Source organism: Epinephelus fuscoguttatus, linkage group LG5, assembly GCF_011397635.1.
Source record: "Epinephelus fuscoguttatus linkage group LG5, E.fuscoguttatus.final_Chr_v1".
Classification (NCBI taxonomy): Eukaryota; Metazoa; Chordata; class Actinopteri; order Perciformes; family Serranidae; genus Epinephelus; species Epinephelus fuscoguttatus.
This window is the reverse complement of record NC_064756.1, coordinates 23,625,213-23,646,013: the sequence shown is the minus strand read 5'-3', so window position 1 is coordinate 23,646,013 and position 20,801 is coordinate 23,625,213. Positions and strand designations below refer to the sequence as shown.

The 20,801-nt window shown below is 41.6% G+C and overlaps 3 protein-coding genes across 7 annotated transcripts in view; 2 read left to right on the top strand and 1 right to left on the bottom strand.

Annotated features, from left to right (window-relative positions):
• Window positions 1-5,793, top strand: part of sipa1l3 (signal-induced proliferation-associated 1 like 3) — an 82,472-nt gene extending 76,679 nt beyond the window's left edge. For all 5 annotated transcript variants that reach the window (XM_049576225.1, XM_049576226.1, XM_049576228.1 and 2 more), the window contains 2 exons: window positions 936-1,017; window positions 1,604-5,793. In XM_049576225.1, coding sequence (XP_049432182.1) covers window positions 936-1,017; window positions 1,604-1,798 — 277 coding nt within the window. In that variant the 3' untranslated portion in view covers window positions 1,799-5,793. The remainder of the gene's footprint in view (window positions 1-935; window positions 1,018-1,603) is intronic.
• A 1,311-nt stretch (window positions 5,794-7,104) lies between these two features.
• LOC125889283 (ribonucleoside-diphosphate reductase large subunit) lies at window positions 7,105-11,825 on the bottom strand. The gene is made up of 4 exons (XM_049577129.1): window positions 11,629-11,825; window positions 7,995-9,976; window positions 7,675-7,863; window positions 7,105-7,588 (listed from the first exon to the last, which is right to left on the bottom strand). Exons 1-4 carry the CDS (start codon window positions 11,645-11,647, stop codon window positions 7,394-7,396), a joined length of 2,385 nt encoding a protein of 794 aa, XP_049433086.1. The 5' UTR covers window positions 11,648-11,825; the 3' UTR covers window positions 7,105-7,393.
• A 1,883-nt stretch (window positions 11,826-13,708) lies between these two features.
• On the top strand, window positions 13,709-20,716 carry qpctla (glutaminyl-peptide cyclotransferase-like a). Its single transcript, XM_049577455.1, has 7 exons — window positions 13,709-14,518; window positions 16,601-16,747; window positions 16,828-17,121; window positions 17,541-17,702; window positions 18,042-18,141; window positions 19,816-19,932; window positions 20,024-20,716. Exons 1-7 carry the CDS (start codon window positions 14,306-14,308, stop codon window positions 20,167-20,169), a joined length of 1,179 nt encoding a protein of 392 aa, XP_049433412.1. The 5' UTR covers window positions 13,709-14,305; the 3' UTR covers window positions 20,170-20,716.
• The last annotated feature ends 85 nt before the right edge of the window (window positions 20,717-20,801 follow it).

Below are 20,801 nucleotides of genomic sequence, written 5' to 3'. Positions count from 1 at the left end.
TCAAAACAGTGAGTTGGTATCTTAAAATAATGACATAAAAATATCAAAATAATGACTTTGTATCTCAAAAATAATTATGTAATATCTCAAAATAATGACATAAAATATCAGATAATATCATTATCTCAAAATAATGAATTAGTATCTCAAAACAGTGGGTTAGTATCTCGAAATAATGACATGAGATATCAAAATAATGAGAAAGAATCTCATTCTATTAAACTTTGTATCTTAAAATAATGACCTAATATCTCAAAAATAATGAGTTAGTATCTCAAAATGATAAATTAGTTTCTCAAAATAATGAGTTAGTATCTCAAGGGGATGTTGTATCCACAACACAGTATCCAGAAATAAAGAGAAGCTCCTCAAATGATTAGTATCTCAAAATAATGGGAACCTTTCTCAAAATCATGAGATAGTATCTCAACTATTAAGCACGTCGTTATTTTGATGAAGCCTCTCATTATAATGACTTGCGGGATCTTAATTTTCATTGCTGTCAGGCAGACTTGACGAACAGTCACGTAAAACAGTGCAGTCAGAAAGCTCTATTAATTCATCTCTTTGTCACTACTGCCACCTTGTGGTACTTTACTGAACTGAACGTGAGCAGACTCTCCAGCTTGTGAACTCCTCTGTGAATTCTCACTAAAGTAAACAGTTTGTTGTTTGAATTATTGTTTCAGTCTCTGTGTTTCCAGACAGGATGTTTATTTTTCCTCCCAGTGAGCAGCATATATATATTATTGAAACTGAGGAGCTTCAGCTCAAACAGTGTTATACAAGAATTAATGCACTCACACAGACACCAGTAAAACCTGTTCTCTATGCACCTACACAACCTGCACAGCACTCAGTGTGTGTTTCTCTTTCAGTAGTGTTGTGGTTGTTGGCTCTACATGCAAAGTCATTTGTGGTGTTTGTGTTTACAGCGATGAGGTGCCCAACGACTTGTCTGGTCGGCTCTACCACCTGGAAGTGATGTTGAAACAGCTCAACAATGACCTGGAGAGAGTGAGAATCTTTTGTTTTTCACATATATTTTTTAATAAACAGGTAATAAAAGTAGAAAAATGATAACCCAGAGCATGATAGTAATGTTACATGCACCCACCAGGATACCATTTGATACTTTTACCTCCTCACACTGTAATAAATCAGCTTTTGAATAAAATGCATTCTTGTGTTTCCTGTGTTTTAAAGATGAAATTTTACCAAAAAAGTTTTTACCAGCACCTCTAAAGCTGTCTAATCAGTGCTCAAAATTATTGTTATTTTAACTTGTTTACAAACTGAAGTCTAAAAACGACAAGATGAGATTTTTGAGGGGGGTTGTGGTGCTCATAGACACATTTTTGTTACTGCAGAGTAAAGCCAGGTCAGCTGTTCGCCAGTTTCCAGTAAATATGCTAAGCTAAGCTAACGTTCTCCTGGCTGTAGCTTCATATTTAGCTGACAAACAGCAGGGTGGTATCGATCTTCTCATCTGACCCTCAGCAAGGAAGCAAATAAGAGTATTTCCTATAGAGGTCAAACTATTCCTTTAATATCAGCAAAACTGAAACTGACTCTTCTTCTCTCCTCACGTTGCCATCACCAGGAGAAGCAGGATAAAGTCGTCCTGCTGGCAGAGATGGCCAACCTGAGAGAGAACAACCAGCGCTTACAGGAGGAGAGCCTGACGGCCAGCGAGCAGCTGCGCAAGTTCAGCAGGCTTTTCAATAACGCCGACAACACGGAGAGTGACCACATGCCTCACTCTTTAACACACGAATCTGACTCAAAGAGGGAGTGATGCCTGCAGAGGAAGAAGAGATTGAGACCACAGAGGGAGGGCGGCTGTGAGAGCACCCAGGATTCCTTGCACACAGCGGCGGCAGAGGTCACACTGACGTCACCTCACTCAGCTTCCACTGGACTGCCTTAAACCGTAGAGAGAGCAAGACAAAAAAAAGATTTTTAAAAATGCAACACTCCCAGACGGAGCAGAGACCCTCCCTCTCTATTCTCTGAGCCCGTTTATTTTTATAAACTGAAGTCCAAAAGTCTTATATACCTGTCACATATATGAATACATATGCTACTATGCCAGAGGAGCGAGTCGGAGAGGAGACTGTTTTCGAGAACACTACATCACCTGGAGAGGCCTAATACTGTTCCTGCAGCCAATCAGCCAAATAAAAGACTCATTACAGACTGCATCTCCCAGAATGCACTAGAAGTAATGGAAGCTCTACAGACATGGTACTGTAGATACATGCCTGTGGTACAATTCTCATGTATCAATATTACCTATATTGTACTGATATTGTCGTACTAAAGAGGTGTGTGTGTGTGTGTGTGTGTGTGTGTGTGTGTGTGTAACTGATGGTACAGCGAACACTCAGAAACATTATGGCACAACAGTGTTTGTGCTTGAGGCAAGATCCATTTTATTACCCTCTGGTGTGAGCGTGTGTATGATGGTCTGTTATAGGACGTGTTGAGTGATGAACAAACTAGTTTACTGTAATATGAACACTTGTGGGCCACGATACTTTCCTTTCCTCCGTTTACATGGATGAACCCGCGGCCCTTTAGATGTGAAATAAGCCATCAGCGTGTTGAGCGAGTGTAAATGGTCGATGTCATGAAGCTCAGTGATATTAATAGTATCATATCTCTAATGTAGTGCATTGTTTTGAACTTAATTTTCACTGTTTTCAGCAGTGCCGTATCATCTCAGATCTAAATGTACTGGATAATTATTTTAACCTTGAGTTGTTGTCTCGGTGCGTCTTACAGATGATCTTTTTTTATATATATATTTAAAGCGGTGGTTTGACATTTTGTGTTTGCTTTATGGCAGAGACTTTCTGTTAAATACATTAAGGGGACAGCCAACAAACGGTTATTAGCTTAGCATGAAGACTGCATACAGGGGAAACTCGCTCTGCTCAAACATAACAGAATCTGCCTACCAGCACCTCTAAAACTCACTAATTATTAACAGCCATGACAGCTTCACCTTGTGAGTCTGTGTGTGTGTCATCATGGCAAAATGTGGTCCTGGTAACACCAACTGTGGACTGAAGCAGTTTTAGTACTTTGTCAGGTTTTTATTAGACTGTCTGTGGACAGATATTGTCACCGCAACAGTGTCACATCCATGCAAGATGCAGTCACGAAACTTTACAGGTGTTAAGATCAAATTGAAGGCCTAGTTTGAGGATGGGTGTGGTGCAAGCAAGGGCACCAGAGGTGGGGGATAGGAAGCAAGGAAAGGACCATTGCCTCCTCTCAGGCCCACATTGGTTTTAAATCACAGATCAAAGTCGCAGCTGGTGTGATTTCATGGCAAGATGGTCTCTAGTCAACACGTTCTAATTTTTAATCCCAAACAAAAACAAGTTCTAAAGGACAATACACCATTTTACAGCCAACGTTTTGGTTGAGAGAAACATCCAGGTGTTTCCGCCGCTCGTCTGGCAATTTGTCCTGATGTTATTATAGTCTGTATAAAATAATGGGCGTAGCGTTATGTCACCCTTTGGTTTGTGGACTCCTGCCATCTTGTTTTTTTTTGGTGCCAGGAGTGACCAAATTTGGACGAGAGGGTGCAACTGACTCAGACTGTAGTGACACCTCACAGATAGCCTGTCACTCAAAGCATCCTGCCCTGAAATATTCATAACTTAAAGCCTTTATATAATATAAATGGGCGAGTTATATAAAACCTAACCTCCTGTACAGTTGTCATGAACAAGTGAATTAGCTCTAGAGACCCAAACCACTTTTTGTACCAGGCTGTACACACATTTAAATCTGCTGTAAAGTTGGGCATTTTAACATGGAGGTCTATGGGGATTGATTTGCTTTTGGAGCCAGCCCCTAGTGGCCATTAGAGGGGTTGCAGTTTTTGGCACCTTCAAGTTGCCTTCATTTTTCAGCTGCGTAGTTTGCTGCTTGGGTGTTAAACAGAACTCTGTGACCTGATGAGCAATTCCATCTAGCCAAAAATATCACCTTTAAGGACTGTCGGGCTACATACATACTTGATTTCGATAGCTGTTACCAAACATGGTCCCCTCATAGTATTTAAGTATAAAAAAACAAACTAGATTTACCATGTTTATTAATGAGCTTTAGATGTGCTGGTAGGTGGACTTTGTTTCTGTTGGACAGAGCTAGCTCCAGTCTTCATGCTAAGCTAACAGTCTGTTTGCTTTAGCTTCATATTTAACTGACAAATACAAGTGGTATCAATCCTCTCTGACTCTCCACTAGAGGTAAATAACTGCATTTCCCCAAAATGTCAAACTGTTCTTATAACTGCGTCTTCTTTACATACTAATCAAGATGAAGCTGCCACCCGTAACGTGTGCTTACAGAAAACAATTACTGTACATGAAACTCACTCGACAACACTGAAGCTCCGTCATATCAGAACCAGTCTGTCTGTGTGTGTGAGCGGATTTGTACCCATGTTCTGTGACGACCCCAGATGAACACAAAAGACACTATTTATACTGCTAGCTTGCTTAACGATATTGTCTACTATATCTATTTTTCATACGGAAACAATGTGTGGTTTTTTTGGACGCTGGTACTGAATGGACACTACATCCTTGCAGAGGGTGACTCTAATCTTCCTCTCGGTTTAGATATGCTGATAAAATTGTACTACATGGTCATGTCCTGCTCTGCCCTGCAGGACGGCTACTTCTCTGTCGTCAGGAGCTTTCTTCCCTGGTCAGACTGGAACAGTTGAATTTTGAATCCCAACTCACTCAGGTTCCTCAAGATGCTGTTAAAGGACACTAAACATTAGCTAGGAGTGGGCGATGTGACGCAACCTGAGGCAATTTGCGTTTAGCTGTACAGTTTATACCTTTTGTGGTTATCCCTTTAATATATCTGGGTGTATTTGGTCATTACAGGCAGAGACGCAAATTCATCAGCAAGATTTTTCATGAAGTTGACCATATTGATATCTTCATTTAAGATGCTATGACAACAGATCCTATCCATGTCGCCCACTCCTACTGTCAAAACTACGTTTCTTTCACTGACTCGGAGCTGGACAGAAAACTGCCACTTCCTCCTGCTCTCATGTCTCCGCCTCCTTTATTCCTCTGCAGCCAGTTTGCCAGTTTCAAGTTGTCACTTTGATACCAGTAATGTTTGTACCTGTGTGGACCTTTAATGGGGTTCAGAGTCTCAGAGTTTAAGTGACACACTCCTGATATTCCTGCTTCATCCGTGCAGCTTCAGCTGTGACTTTAGTATCTGCAGGTGTCTTTAGTTCGCTTATGTAAAAGGGGCAAGGTTTCTTTTTTTTATATAGTTAATGTTATGTATAATTTTAAGCTATTTATAGCATACACAATGATCCCTGTTGAACAAATCAATAATGCATTATGGTTAACGGTAATATTGTATAACTAGGTTTGGTTTTTTTTTTAGATGTTAAATATTTTGATAATTTATTTTTTAACACATTCCCACTGTTGCAGACAATAGTGAAGATGAGAGGGTACTGTGTTTTTATTTGTTTATGCTGTTTTACTTCTGATTTCTGTACAAAAACTGATTTGTATGATTCCTTGTCGTTTTTCTATTTTCTGGCATCATCGTTTCCCCGTTTGTGTGTTGGTGCTTTCTGCGTGTTGCAGGGGTACGTGACGCACAGGCAAAATGTTTTTGGTTGGACATTGTTTTCTTTGGGTTGTAATAATAACTTGTACATTTAAAAGTGTAAATTATGTTTTCATTATTTTATAAAAAATATATTAAAAATAATTATCAGAACACTGGCTGATTTTCTATTTTACAATAGTACCTCATTTCTTTGAAGGTACACAAGTGGTAGTAAATAGGATTGTGCCGAATTCTCTGACGAAACAAGCATTCCATACTGATAATGTATTTTTTAGGAGTATGATTGTCATCCGAGTAAAAATTTGTGTTATTTGTGATGAGGGAAATTCTTAATTTTGGGAGCTGTGTTCAGTCTTTGATCAAAAAAGATCTGGAGCTCAATCCTGAGGCTGTTCTGTAAATAGATTTCTAATAAATGATAAATAGAGCAACTTCTGATCAATCCATGCCAATTTCAGGCTTAAAATAACAAGTTCTGATGATTAGGCCCCACACATTTCCAGTTTTCCAAGTCCCATTCACTTCAAGTTTTACCCATTAAACTCACGCAGATACAATCACTTTAGAAGTATTTTACTAAATAGTTCACATTTTCTGATTTTTATGTGAAACATCAGGACATACACATCATTTAAAGGGCCCATGGTAACGTCTTAGTTTTCTTTGACCAAATGTTAAAAGCCCTAAAATATTTCATTTTTGCATTTTAAGACCATGAAAAGTATAAAATCACCTGGCACTTCTACTTCATAAACGTCTGAAACAATTCAACAGTATTGTAGCTTGTAGACTTTGAACATGCAGCAATAATGGATCCAACTTTTAGTTAGAAAATAAACAATTGGCAACTATTTTCAATTAAAAAATTCTAATATTTTACTGGTTTCAGGCTCAAGAACTGCTGCTCTTCTCAGTCTTACTGTAACCAAATGTCCTGGGTGACCAACAATCCAAAACTGAAAATACTCGCTGTAATGTAAGAGTGTATTTTCAGTGTCTTAATAGACAAGCACATCTTCCTGTGCTTGTCTGTTAAGCCTTTTGAAACCTGACAAAATTGGCTTGGTTTCTTTAAAACAGGGGGGAAAGACCCCCCCCCAAAATTGTGAGAAAATAGTCAAGAGAATTATAAACGAACAAGTTTAAAAAAAAATAATGAAAAAAGAAAACAAAATGACCTGGAAAAACAGCTTAATGTTTTTTTAACATAATTTTTAAATATACATTTTTTTTTCTGTAGTTTTTCAAAAAAAATGTCTAAAAGAAATCACACTAATTTAAATATTGTGAAATGCAAAAAGCATCTGAAAGCAGCACAGGGATTTATGTTACTCCAGGCTTCAAGGGGTTAAATAATTCATTATAACAAAAAGTAGCTGCAGCTCTGCAGCACTTGCTTTGGTCTCTGATGGGGTTTTTTTTTCCTTTCACCAGCTCACACACATGTACACACACACCCAATTAAACTTGCATGTAAACTTTATTCTCTATTACAAAGTTATTTAATTTCAAACATAAAATACATTTTGTAGTAAGTGAGTGCTTTCCTTTCTTTGACAATGGTGAGCTGACAACCATTTTATTAAAACTTTATACATTAAGAAGCTCGTTACAGTGAGGTTTATGAAAAATGCTCAAGTTTTGGCTCTGATATTTGCACTTGCATAACATCGGGCTTCAAGATCAAGTAGCATCAGGTGCATTCACACGACAACCTGACGCCTCAGCAGGTAACAGAGAGAGAACACGTCTAAGATCCACACATTAAGCAATCGTCTTTGTTCTGCAGAGAGCACACCATGGCAGCAACGTTACGCTCTTTGATCTCCTCCTCTGTGGGTTTGACCTGCTCCTGCGTCTCCTTCAGTTTCTCCTTGTTCAGTGTGAACTGGATGGGGTTGGCGGCAGGCTTCGTCCTCAGGTAGTACATCCCCGTCTTCAGACCCTGTGGCGAGAGTGAGACATGAGTTTAACACCTATAGCATTCACAGCAGGAAGTTCTCTCTGTTAAATCTTCCTGTCCTCACTTACCTGTTTCCAGCCGTAGAAGTGCATGCTGGTCAGTTTGCCGTAGTTTGGCTCTGCGATGTGGATGTTCAGGGACTGGCTCTGGTCGATGTAGGCGCCACGGTCGGCGGCCATCTTGAGTACGGTCTTCTGGGAGATTTCCCAAACTGTTTTGTACAGCTGCTTCAGATCATCTGGAATCTCATTGATGTTCTGTCGAAACAAAAGTTCATTTTCTCTAATCAAACCACACGTTACAAACAAAATAATGAATCAGCATCTTGTCATGTAAAAAGTTTGCTTCCTGCTCTGCAACCTGGGCGTGACAGATGTGGATGTTTTACCTGAATGGATCCGTTGTGAGCGATCAGCTGGTTCTTCATCTCCTCGCTCCACAGTCCTCTCTCCGTCAGGTCTTTGAGCAGATGAGGATTCACGATCTGAAACTCTCCAGAGAGGACCCTGCGGGTGTAAATGTTGCTGGTGTAGGCTTCGATGGACTCGTTGTTGCCCAGGATCTGGGCGGTGGAGGCCGTGGGCATCGGGGCGAGCAGCAGGCTGTTCCTCACGCCGTGCTTGGCGATCTTCTCCTTCAGCAGCTTCCAGTCCAACAGGTCAGTGGGCGTCTTCTTCCACATGTCGTACTGCAGGATGCCCTTGCTGACAGGAGAGCCTTTGTACGTGTCGTAGGGGCCGAGCTCAGCGGCCAGCTCGCAGCTCGCCTCTAGGGCGGCGTAGTAGATGGTCTCAAAGATGTGAATGTTCAGGAGCTGAGCCTCGGGGCTTTCAAATGGGTGACGCATGAGGATGAAGGCGTCTGCCAGACCCTGGACGCCGATTCCTATCGGCCTGTGGCGCTTGTTGGAGTACTCCGCCTCAGGCACTGGGTAGTAGTTAATGTCGATGATCTTGTTCAAGTTTTTGACAATGACTTTGGTCACTTGTGCCAGTTTTTTAAAGTCAAAAGTGCGCTCAGGAGTGACATACATGTTTAGTGCGATGGAGGCCAGGTTACAGACGGCTACCTCATCATCGCTAGTGTACTCAACAATCTCTGTGCACAGGTTGCTGCACTTGATGGTGCCCAGATTCTGTTGGTTGCTCTTCCTGTTGCAGGCGTCTTTGTACAGCATGTATGGTGTACCAGTTTCTGTCTGGGACTCAATAATGGCATGCCACACCTGCTGAGCCTTCACCACGCGCTTGACCCTCCCCTCCTTCTCATAGGACGTGTAGAGCTTTTCAAACTCCTCCCCCCAGCACTCATCCAGCCCGGGGCACTCGTTGGGACACATCAGAGACCAGTCTTGGTTGCTCTCCACTCTCTTCATGAACAGGTCGGGAATCCACAGGGCATAGAAAAGGTCTCTGGCTCTCTGCTCCTCCTTTCCCGTGTTCTTCTTCAGCTCCAGGAAGTCAAACACATCAAAGTGCCAGGGCTCCAGGTACATGGCGAAGGCTCCGGGCCTCTTGTTGCCGCCCTGGTCAACATAACGTGCTGTGTTGTTGTAAACTCTCAGCATGGGGACGAGCCCGTTGGAGTTGCCGTTGGTGCCAGCGATGTAGCTTCCTGTTGATCTGATGCAGCTCACTGCCACGCCGATTCCTCCAGCTGATTTGGAGATGAGGGCACACTGCTTTAGCGTGTCATAAATGCCTTCGATGCTGTCGTCTTTCATGGCGAGCAGGAAGCAGCTGGACAGCTGGGGCCTGTTGGTTCCTGCGTTGAATAGCGTGGGGGAGGCGTGAGTGAACCACTTCTCTGACAGCAGGTTGTAGGTCTCGATGGCTGCGTCAATATCGGTTTTGTGGATCCCGACAGACACCCTCATGAGCATGTGCTGCGGTCGCTCTGCCACTTTGCCGTTGATCTTCAGCAGGTAGGACCGCTCCAGAGTCTTGAAGCCGAAGAAGTTGTAGGAGAAATCTCTGTCGTAAATGATGGCGGAGTTGAGGCGGTCTTTGTTCTCAAGAACGATGTCGAGCGTCTCCTTGGAGATCATGGGAGAGTGGCGTTTATTCAAGGGGTTGACATAGTTGTACAGATCCTCCATCACATCACTGAACACCTTCTTGGTCTCTTTGTGCAGGTTTGAGACAGCGATCCGTGCAGCGAGGATGGCGTAGTCGGGGTGTTTTGTTGTTAGAGTGGCGGCGATCTCTGCGGCCAGCGTGTCGAGCTCCACAGTGGTGACGCCGCTGTACAAACCCTGGATCACCTTCATGGTAATTTGGGCCGGGTCTACAAAGTCGGAGTTCAGTCCGTAGCACAACTTCTGGATGCGAGAGGTGATTTTATCGAACATGACGCGCTCTTGGCGTCCATCTGAAAAATAAACGAATAAAAAAAAACCTGTCAGTTAACACAATCACCACCGACTAAAGATGTCAGTCAGCAAAATTACACAATCAATAAAGAGTAAAAATGAAACTGTGACAAAACTCAATCATGATAAATCTAGTGATTGTTATGTGTCAGGGATTTTCAACTTCTTTTTTTTTTTTTTTTTAGATAAACACAATACACTATATTTCACATAATAAACTTCTAACTTTTTTGTTCACTTTCATCCATTTAACATAACAAAGACTTCTTGTTGCATCAGCTGGCTTCTTTTGGGTCTATTGTCCAATTTCCTTTTAGCTTTCCTGTTCTGCTGCTGCTGCTGCTTTAAGCGACACAAGTGAAATATCCCTTTTAAATATAAATAACAGTAATAGTGTCTATTAAACTGAATACAGTTGATAAAATGAATCATATTTGGTCATTAAATAATTATCATGCAGTCAAAGTAGCAGTGCTACAGTGTAAAAATCCTGTCACAACTAAAAGGTGATGCATTAAAATCTTACTTAAGTAAAAGTACATACGTTTTATTAATATAACTACTCTTAAGGAAAAAGTACTGGATTATTACATTTTAAAGTGATACATTATCACTTTAATGTTGCAGCTGTAAGGGTGGGGCTGATGTTAATGACTTTATGTAGGCTACTACTAGTTTAACCTCTGATAACATATTATTTAGTAGTTGATTTATATTGTGTGTTAATGATCTAAATCATCAAAGTAATAAAAGCAATAAAACAAATGCAGTAGAGTAAAAAAGTACATTAGCCTCCAAACTGTGGTGGAGTGACGTTAAAAGTATAAAGTAGTACGTTACCTCAAAACTGTACTTAACCTAGTTACATTTCACCACTGCTATTGCTACGTGATATATCACTTTATTGTGGTCTTTAATTACTTATTTAAATGTTGTAAAGAGCTCAGATAGTTTAAAACCATTTGGTTTTTATCAAAGAAACTTGTGCAGTAATGTTTGTTTGATTGTAAATGCAGATTGGATTCGACCTGTAACAAAGACCCTGTGGCAGTGAACGCACCTTTTTGACACTGTGGTGTCAAGTCTGATATAACTGTAGAGGCAAAGCTCACTCCTCCTGGTCGACAAAAGTGCGTAAGACCTGTCTTGTGTTAACTAACATTTCTTACAACCAGAACCTCTCTGAGGTCCATACTGACATCCAGGTAGAGCTATATAACTTCATCTTTTGGCGCCAACTATGACAAAGGCCATAAACAGCTGCAGGAAGGGGGGCCAAAATTACATTTCTATCACTCAAAGGTCATTTGTAAGAGACTTTCTAAAACGACATGCTTGTTAACCTGGTGGTAATTAACTGAATAAAACGCTGACAGTCTGGCTGTAACGTTAGCCTCATATGTAACACTAGTCACTAGCTAGCTTAACTAAGTTAACTAAGTGCTGCTAGCTAACGTTAGCTAAGCGCTTCACGCTGCTTCCCTGACACAAGCATGGCGTGTAAGTTTCGGCTTTGTGATAAAACACCTAATTAGTCAGACACATGCAGCAGATCGGTCGCTGTTGCCGCTCAGTAACTGGTTGATCGTTTCCTTACAGTGACAGCCCTGATGCTAACAGGCCTGATCCATAACAACAGAAAGGAGCTCACCTCGCTTGATCACATGCATGTTAGCAAAGTGTGATGTTGACTCGTCCCCAGAGAAAACAGCCGCTGTCCTGCTACAGCTTTATCTTCTCCTTGGTGTCAGGATGTGGGTCTGGACACACACTGAAGTCAGGCTCAGAGGAGAAAGCGCGAATGACTCTAAAAGTCCCGCTAACGTCGCATTTGTACGGAAGGCGGAACCGCTGGGGTGAGGATGGACAGGCGCTCTGACCAATCAGCAGCAAGAGAACGCGGGCCTACATGTCTCTAGACCAATCAGAACAGTTTATAAAGTCAGCTTCCTTTTCCGCTCATTTTCCCGGACGAAAATCTGGCGGGATCGAGAAGTGGGTCATATAACATGTTTTGTTTTGTCCTGACCTGGTGCAAGATTACTGACACACAAGAATGTACTGAATCTGTGATTTTAAAAGTTTTTCTGGACTAAATCTACAATTTCTGGATTTTATTACAGATACACTCAGGATTGACATCAAATCAAGTATTTCTGCAAATTAAAGCAATCTGGGGACAGAAAGAGAACAATGATGCAATGATTTGGGTGGATGTGTAAGAGAAAAGGAAGTTCAGAATACAAGATTATTGAAAATATAGTTTATTTTGTGTTTTAGTTTTATATAGTTTCTGCAGCACATACTGCAGATCTTTCAGACATGTTAATCATAGATATAAAATATCAGTTATAGTTCATCTTTTGGTTTACACAGGGGAAATAGTTGTTTTCTTTGTATTGCAGTGAGTTGATCCAAGACTATGTATTTTTGATCATTTAAAATACATACCGTCAAGTAAAATAAAGGTATTTTTAATTAGTGTGCCTTGGATTCATTTTGAAGGAGACTTGCATTTTATATTTTTTATTGAGAACGTACTCCACCCATGCAAAGAACCATCCACAAGATGGAATAAGAGCACATGAAGTGTCCAAAGAGCACTTGTATCTGATCACCACAAAGACCCAGCAGCGCTTCAACTCCATTGTTTTAACTGCTTGCATCCTAATTTTGTATTAAACTGTATTTAACCTTTTTTTTCCCAAAATGCAAACAATAGATGCACTATTTGTAATTGTGAAGGGTAAACTATTGAACATGTGTTTGTAGATTGTTTTTGTGCCACTTCTTTTTGGTTTGATTTACAAAGGAACCTCTCAAAACATTTTGAATAGGATGTCACACTAAGATAGAGATATTACTCATTTTGAACAATCCCTGGATTATTATTTTAGCAAAACATTATGCGTATGCGTTATTTGGCTTAAAAAAACACCCTTCTTCTATATTTTTTAAGATAATAATTTTAAAACATACTTGACTACTGCTGAAAATTTTAAACTGGCAAAAAATATTAGATAAGACTTTTTAGTTTTACTCCAGTGGTGCAGCAGACTTTTTTTGCTTTCATTATGTTTCTTTCTTTTCCCTACATTTTATTCATTTATTGTGCAGCTGAATTTATTTTTACATTATTTTCATATTATGAAATATATTTTCTGCAACTTTTGTAATGAAAATCTGGAACATACATATTGCACGTATTCAGAAATGGGAGGGGGACCGTCAAAAAGCCTGGAATGAAAAGTTTGGTTTTGTTTGCAATGTTTTTTATATATAATACATGTCATAAATAAATAAAAACTGGTTGAATTAATCGGTTTAAAGACCGAACTGTATATTAAAAATATAGTGGAAGCTCTCTGAGGACCTCTCACCCCTTAAAGGCGTAAAATGATCTGATTTGGCCCTGCACTAGGATTCGTCAAATGCAGCTAGAGCCGAGTGAGTGCCTGCTTATGTTACTGATGCACTGATGTACACTCTCGTGTCTTTCCAACTTTAAAGTGCATGAGAAAGACATGATCATAGAGAGGGGGACTGGACATGCACATTTCCCAGAATTTGGTGCTGCGTCCCTGCATGTATTGAAACTATTCAATAAAGTTTGTGGGAGAAAAAAACTCCATTTAATAATGAATCTAATTCCCTGCAGTTCCCCTTCCCAGTCAGTAGATGGCAGTAGCGCACCACAGAGCTGTTTTCCTGGCACTCAATACAAATCTAAAAGAAGTAACGCCATTTGATTAGAAACCAGAAACCACAAAGATGTCCTGTAACGAGAGGGCGTTAGATGTGGACACTTCTAAACGGACTGCTGCTCCAGGAGAGTTGGGACAAGTTTGTCTATATGATCTCTTTGTTTCAGATTGATTTTATTTTTACTCAGTAGTAGCTGTTGCTGGATGAAATGAGCTCAACACAGCTGTGAAGAGTTGCTCGTTAAACAACAGAAGTCATAGATAGGGAGAGTTAATTTGTCTCTGTGATTTATTTTAAAGTATCCTGGTTTGGTTTGATTGAAGCAGCTCTAAATTCAATGATGCCTTCAAGGACCTGGGCTGCAGGACTCGCATTGAAGACTGGGACCAGTACAGACAGACCATCACATGGACCATTATGTTGAAGCAGGACAACAGACTGTTGCAGATGTAAGGACCGAGCTGTCACACAGCCAGGTTCCCCTCGAGGCTGCTCCACATCACAGCCTGCCTCGACTTCCTGTGTGAGCTCCCTCCTGCATGCTCCACGAGCCGGTTTGGACACGTAGCTGTTAGGACTGCCTGCTCGACGCTGCACCGTCCCAGTCTGTCACTCAGTCAGACATGTCCAGGTCCAGTCGGCGGTACAAGTCTCTGCAGCAGAGCAATGGCAGCGGCTCTCTGCCCGGCTGTGACCGGGTGTGGATGCCCCGGGCCCGGGTACTGCTGCTGTGTCTCCTCGGTGTCCTGGTGCTGGCGGTGGTGCTGGGAGTCTACCTGTCAAACGACACCACCGATGTGAACCGCATGCCAGCTGCAGACCTGACCAAAGACAGGGTAAGAGGATTGACAGACACACAAACACAGACTCCAAAACTTTACCTGTGTGCTGTGGGGCTAGTCTGTTCCTGTAAGTGTTCAGTGTCACTGAAATATAGTAGCCACAGTCAGATTATGTTGCACTGTCTGGATATCTGTGTTATAACATCCCATAGTAACCAGATATGAGACGTGTTCACAGTGACAAAGCTGAACTATGAGCTTTGGATTCCCCTTTGTTTGTACTGGATGCATAAGGTTAAAGGGCCAGTAAATTTCACTGAATTTAAACTCTTTAGATTACCTTAATGCTCTGAAAAATCCACAACATATGGATATGAAAAAATATATAGATTTAAAAAGTTTTGTTGCTGGAGTCAAGATGTTTCCTACTTTATTGAAAAATGTGGTTGCCTGTTGGACCCTGATTGGCTTCAAAACAAGTAGTGATGTCATAACGCACGTGTCAAACTCACATCTAAGGTAAGGTGGCCACAGACAAACATTTTCCTTCAGCAGGTCTGTGCGAAAACAAAATCTGCTCAAACATCATTCTGCATAGTGAAGGTCAAACATCCAAGTCAAGACACAAAAACAAAAAACACATCATTGATTGGATGGGGAGGTGTTGCCCAGACAAAACGAGCAGTCTGATTTCACCATCTTAGATGTTAAGAAATTGTGATGTATACTTTTCACAATTTTCTATCATTTTATGCACCAAACAGTTAATCGAGAAAATATTATGCATTGACAGTGAAAGTAATCACAAGTTGCAGTCATCAGGCATGTCTTGTGTTTGATGTAATTCATCTGTCTCTTCACTGTTGTCCCATTTCTTTTCATTCAAACTAAATGCATATTATATAAATCCGGGTTGCCCACAGTCATGGAAAACCTGAAAAAGTCATGGAATTTCATTACACTGATGTCCAGGCCTGGGACAGTCATGGATCTATTAAAACCCTTGAATGTTTTGTGTATTGAAATCACTTTATTACCCTACCATGTAATGTCACATAACAGCAAATGTATTGTCTTTAGGCTCACTGTTGATGCAACATAGCTCTCATATGAGTTGATCTGTGGCGACATTTTGTTCAGCATCATGTATGTGTCTTCATTTCTTCTTGCGTCCCGTCTCTCCCTCAGGGTATGAAATTAACAACGGTCTAAAAAATGGGGGCATTTTCAAAATGTTTGGGGGCCATCAAAAAATTATGTTCTAACAATAAGCACTTGAAAAGCAAAACCAACTAAGATAGTGTCTTCACTCTTCAGTAGAAACCACTATAAATGAAATAAATAATGGGTTACATAAAGTTATGGTTGCAAAATATCACTCAGATTTCCTATAATTCAACCAGTTTAAATGTGATGATTTAACCATTAATCTACTGATAGCAGTACTAATGTTTCACCACATTACAGTTACTTTTACTGTTAAAAAGGCCAAATTACTATAAATTCCTTAGATGCAATCCTGGAAGTAAGTTAATTTAAAATTTAACATTCATTCTACCTTCATTTTTCATTAATTTGTCATTGTGTAGACACAGATCACCCAAGAAATGGTTAATTTAAACTTATGGTACAGCAAAGCCCCCTCCCCTTCTCTGTCAGATTACTCTCACATAATCAGTGCAATCTTGTTGATTATGTCTGGAAAATGAGTTGTAGACGTGACGGTAAATTAATTTAATGAAAATAAAATTATACTTTAATGTCAGATTGTAATACTGTTAAAAATATAAATACATATAGTTGTTTCGAAAACCTGGGGGCAATTTTGGCCCCCTGAACATGGCTTTTGGGGGCATTCTTGGATAAATTGCGGGCCAAATGGCCCATGGCCCTTGCTAATTTCTGACACTGCTCTCCCTCCATGTATGCCAGCTAGCTCGAATTGTGTTTGAACAGAGTTTGAATCTTCAATGTTTGAATAAAATCCTGTTCTTAAGCTTTCAGACGTGGTGACCTTGAAGAGTTTAAAACCATGGTGAAATCTATCGAGTCAAGGCTGTCTGTGTGCAGCTGTTTCATCATTTTATTACTTATATTATTATATTATTTTATTACTCTCATCTCTCATCCATGCAGTTGTCTCACAAACCCAGCAAGTGCTCTCCAGCTCAAATCCGCCGTCTGGCCTCTCAGGTGGATGGCACCCGCCTGTGGGAGACCTACCTGAGGCCCATCCTGATAGAGAGGCTCCCAGGAACACAGGGCAGTCTGGCAGTACAGCAGGTGTGTACATATTTATAGTTTCCTCCTCCTTACACGTGTTCCTCCCTCGTCTTTAATCCGCCCTCTCTGCTCTGCTCCAGCACATCACCTCCACTCTGTCCTCGCTGTCTGCCGGCTGGGCCATGGACTTAGACTCCTTCCAGTCTTCAACCCCTCGCGGCCAGGTCACCTTCACCAACATCGTTGCCACTCTGGACCCTTCGGCCCCTCGTAGGCTGCTCCTGGCCTGCCACTACGACTCCAAGGCTCTGCCTCCAGACCCCCGGACCCCAGAGAAGGTGTTTCTTGGGGCCAGTGACTCAGCAGTGCCCTGTGCTATGATCCTGGAGCTCGCCACCTCTCTGGATGCCCAGCTTAGATCATTCAAACAGCAGGTGTGTGCTCAGTTGTGTTCATTTGTGTTGATGTCGTGGCAGTTTGCAGTGGTTAGCACTTAAATTATAGACAGCAGCTGGAGCAGATTAGTTTTCTATTTCCTGTAATCCTTCCCATGACAAAGAGAAAATGCATGAGATGCTGACGAGGAGCTTCTCACTTTTTCCCTCCTTCTTCTCCTACTCTCGTTTCGTCCCTCTGGCTCTGTGCCTGCAGCATGGGATAGAAAATGCTGACCCCAGCTCCTTGTTTTCTTTGCAGCACTCATCTGTAAATAGCAGTATCCCTCCAGAGGCTGTGATTTATGTACTTACTGTGAGACTACACACTGCGACAGCACTACAGAAAGAGAAACTGGCCTCGATTGCTGCTTTTTGGAAAAGTGCATTTTAATTCCTTTCTTTGTTTTTCCTCTTAGAAACTTCCAGTGACTCTTCAGCTGGTGTTTTTCGATGGCGAGGAGTCATTTGAAGAGTGGACCGCCACCGACTCGCTGTACGGCTCCCGTCACCTGGCTGAGCGCATGGCCAGCACACCTCACCCTGTGGGCTCCACACACACCACCATGCTCCAGGCTGTGGTGAGGAAACAAAAATACACGTCCTTCATGGTCTTCCTCACATCCTGATCCAGACACGCTCTAAATTATGAATGAGCAGGCTGAATTTAGCAGACTGCCTAAACTTAAGAATAGCAGCAGGTCTGTCATGCCTTTATGAACTGACCCTCCTACTACATAAAGTAATTTAGGACAGGTCTGAATTTATATTTAACGGCCCAAACCTAGTTACAGTCTCTGACTTCACCCTCTTTGTCATGTAACCTAACACTACTGTTTATGTGTGTGTTTTTACTGCACTATGATTAAAAGAAAACTCAATATTCAGTAGCCATTTTTGACTTTGCACTTTCTCTCCAGGACCTTTTTGTGCTGCTCGACCTGCTGGGTGGTCCTGATCCATTGATTGCAAATCACTTTGATAACACAGCTCGCTGGTTTGACCGTCTGATCGCTGCAGGTAACCCTGGCTCCAACATCTGCATGAATGTTTAAATGGATATTTCACCCCAAAATCATTTCCTCTTACCTGTAGTGCTGTTCATCAGCCTTGATTGCTTTGGTGTGAGTTGCAGAGTGTTGAAGATGTCAGCTGTAGAGTTGTCTGCCTTCTCTCGAATACAAAGGAACTAGATGGCACTCAGCTTGTGGTGCTCAAAGTGTCAAAACATGCATTTGAAAAACTCAACAGCAATGTCTTTTCAGAAATCATAACCCAGTTACTCAAGATAATCCACAGAGCTTGTTGTGATCAGTTTCATGTAGGATGTGCTTTCTTGCTACTGAATTGCACCTACCAGCGGTATCACAGCACAGAAGGAAGCGTGCATCTAATCATGGATGTTTAAAAAAGCTGGATACAGCCTTGGAGGCGGGGTCCTGTTCATCACTTTGGAAGTTAGTCAGTGATGCATGAAGCCCAAATTCTTTGAGTTACAGGTATAAAATTATCCTGATCTTTCACATCCATGAGCTCAAAGAGCAAGCACACTGGCATTTCCCTTAACCCCAGCTCCCCAACAACTCACTTTCATGAATAAAAGTAGGAAAATAACTCTGGCTTCAGTTATTAGTGAGCCGCTGATTTACAGCCATCTTTTTCACAATTTAACTCTATGGGAAAAAGTCTGTTGGGCCCCATGGAGTTAAATTGTGACATACCCAGAAGTTGTCCATGGTCCATGGTTTGGCCACTGTGTCATATTGGCATAAAGTCATTGTCTGTATAAGAAATGTACGTAGCTGCTGCAATGTCACCCAGTGGTTTGTGGACTGCTGTTTTGAAGCCTCGAGTCTGACATTTTGGCTGTCGACAATTTGTTTTTTTTCTGAGCCAGAAGTGGACATCTTTGGATGAGAGGTTGGAGCTGTGGAGGAACGAGAGGTGGATCTGACTCAAAGACTGTGGCGGCACCTCATAGACTTTAAATATGCGTAACTTTGGGCCGTAATAAAATGAAAACTGATGAGTTATAAAAAAAATTCCCACCCTGTACAGTTGTCATTAATGTTGAAATTAACTATGGACACCAAACCTGTTTTTGTACCCAGCTGCAAACATGTTTATTTCTGCTATAAAGTTTAGCATTTTAACATGGGGGTCTATGGGGATTGATTCTGTTTTGGAGCCAGCCTCGAGTGGCTGTTCAAAGAACTATAGCTTTTGGCACTTGAGCATTGGCTTCATTCATCAGCCTCAGAAGCTGCGGCTTGCTTAAAGTAGTACGTTGCTGTTCCTGGGGGGTTGGTCTACTCATAGATGAGAGGCTCCTGCTTATGACAGCTCGAGTTGTAAATATTATTGGTGTCCTCCTTGGCTGAGCTCTAGCGGTAGCTGCAGTGAGTAGATGCACACCCCCTTCTGCACAGTGACACAGTTAACAGGTGTAGTTTGGTAGAAAAAAAATAGTTCCCACAAGAAACTGCTCGCAACAAGATCTGTGGGTTTCCTTGAGTCATTATTTCTGGAAAGAGATATTGCTGTTGAGTTTTTCAGATGTAGTTTTTGGCGCAAGTGCCATCTAGTTCCACTATATTTGAGAGAAGGCAGACGTCTCTATAGCTGATATCGCCAACATCCAAATCCCCTCTCTGTTGTGTGTCCTAACTCTATTTTTACCCCCCTCACTCTCAGAGAAGAGACTCCATCGACAGGGTCTCTTGACGTCTCACCCCTCAGAGCAGACGTATTTTAGGAAGGATGTTTACCTCGGCCCTGTGCAGGACGACCACATCCCCTTCCTTCACAAAGGTGAGTTTCACACAGCTGGAGATTTGTCCTAAGTTTGTAACACATGCTGTCAGTCAACCTCACTATCTCCCTCTTTCCTACACACATGCAGGTGTCCCTGTGCTACACGTCATCGCCACTCCCTTCCCACAGTTCTGGCACACACTAGACGACACAGAGGAGAACATGCACCGTCCCACTGTGGTGAACCTGACCAAGGTCATGGCTGTGTTTCTGGCAGAGTATCTGGGCTTCTGAAACCAAACACTCACAGATATTTGTGGTGAAGGTACTTACTTTTTTACTCCTACTGGAGTACTTGTGCTGTTTGTCACACTGATGACAAGTAATCGCTAAATGACCAGCAAGAATTGGACCCAAACGCACAAGAGAAGAACTCTGTGAAACCAACTAATGGAATACCAGCTAAAACTTTACCAAAGACTTGGTCCTGCTGGACTGACCAGACTCCTTCGTTTCATGTGAGGGATGAGTTTGAGGCGCCTGTCCAAATGTCTGGAAATGTGATGTGGAAAGAGTCTTAAAATGTCAGTAGTTATAAATGATGGTACCAGAGGAACAGATGGGAATGTTGAGTCTGATTTAATAGCACTCTAAATTATTATTTCGCTTCATTCCTGTGAAAAAACGAAATCATAGTTTACTTTATCTCCCTACGTTAATATGATTAACTGCACAAATGTCTTCTCAAAGACAGACTCTATGAGTTGAGGCCTCTGAGCTGCTGTGAACACTGGGACATATCTGTGAATAATTCTTTACCCTCACTTGACCGAAGATCCTCTTGGCCTTACAATCTGCTGTTGTTAATTGCCAGCTATATTATATGGCTATACTGCACATTTTGTGACAGTGTAATGATGTAATCA

Coding starts and splice junctions, on each gene's coding strand:
- LOC125889283 (XM_049577129.1), bottom strand. Junction 7,864..7,994: donor CTCACAACGGATCCATTCAG/GTAAAACATCCA, acceptor TTGTTTCGACAG/AACATCAATGAGATTCCAGA. Junction 7,589..7,674: donor ACTTCTACGGCTGGAAACAG/GTAAGTGAGGAC, acceptor CTCTCGCCACAG/GGTCTGAAGACGGGGATGTA.
- qpctla (XM_049577455.1), top strand. CDS start 14,306: ATGTCCAGGTCCAGTCGGCGGTACAAGTCTCTGCAGCAGAGCAATGGC. Junction 14,519..16,600: donor CAGACCTGACCAAAGACAGG/GTAAGAGGATTG, acceptor TCATCCATGCAG/TTGTCTCACAAACCCAGCAA. Junction 19,933..20,023: donor CATCCCCTTCCTTCACAAAG/GTGAGTTTCACA, acceptor ACACACATGCAG/GTGTCCCTGTGCTACACGTC.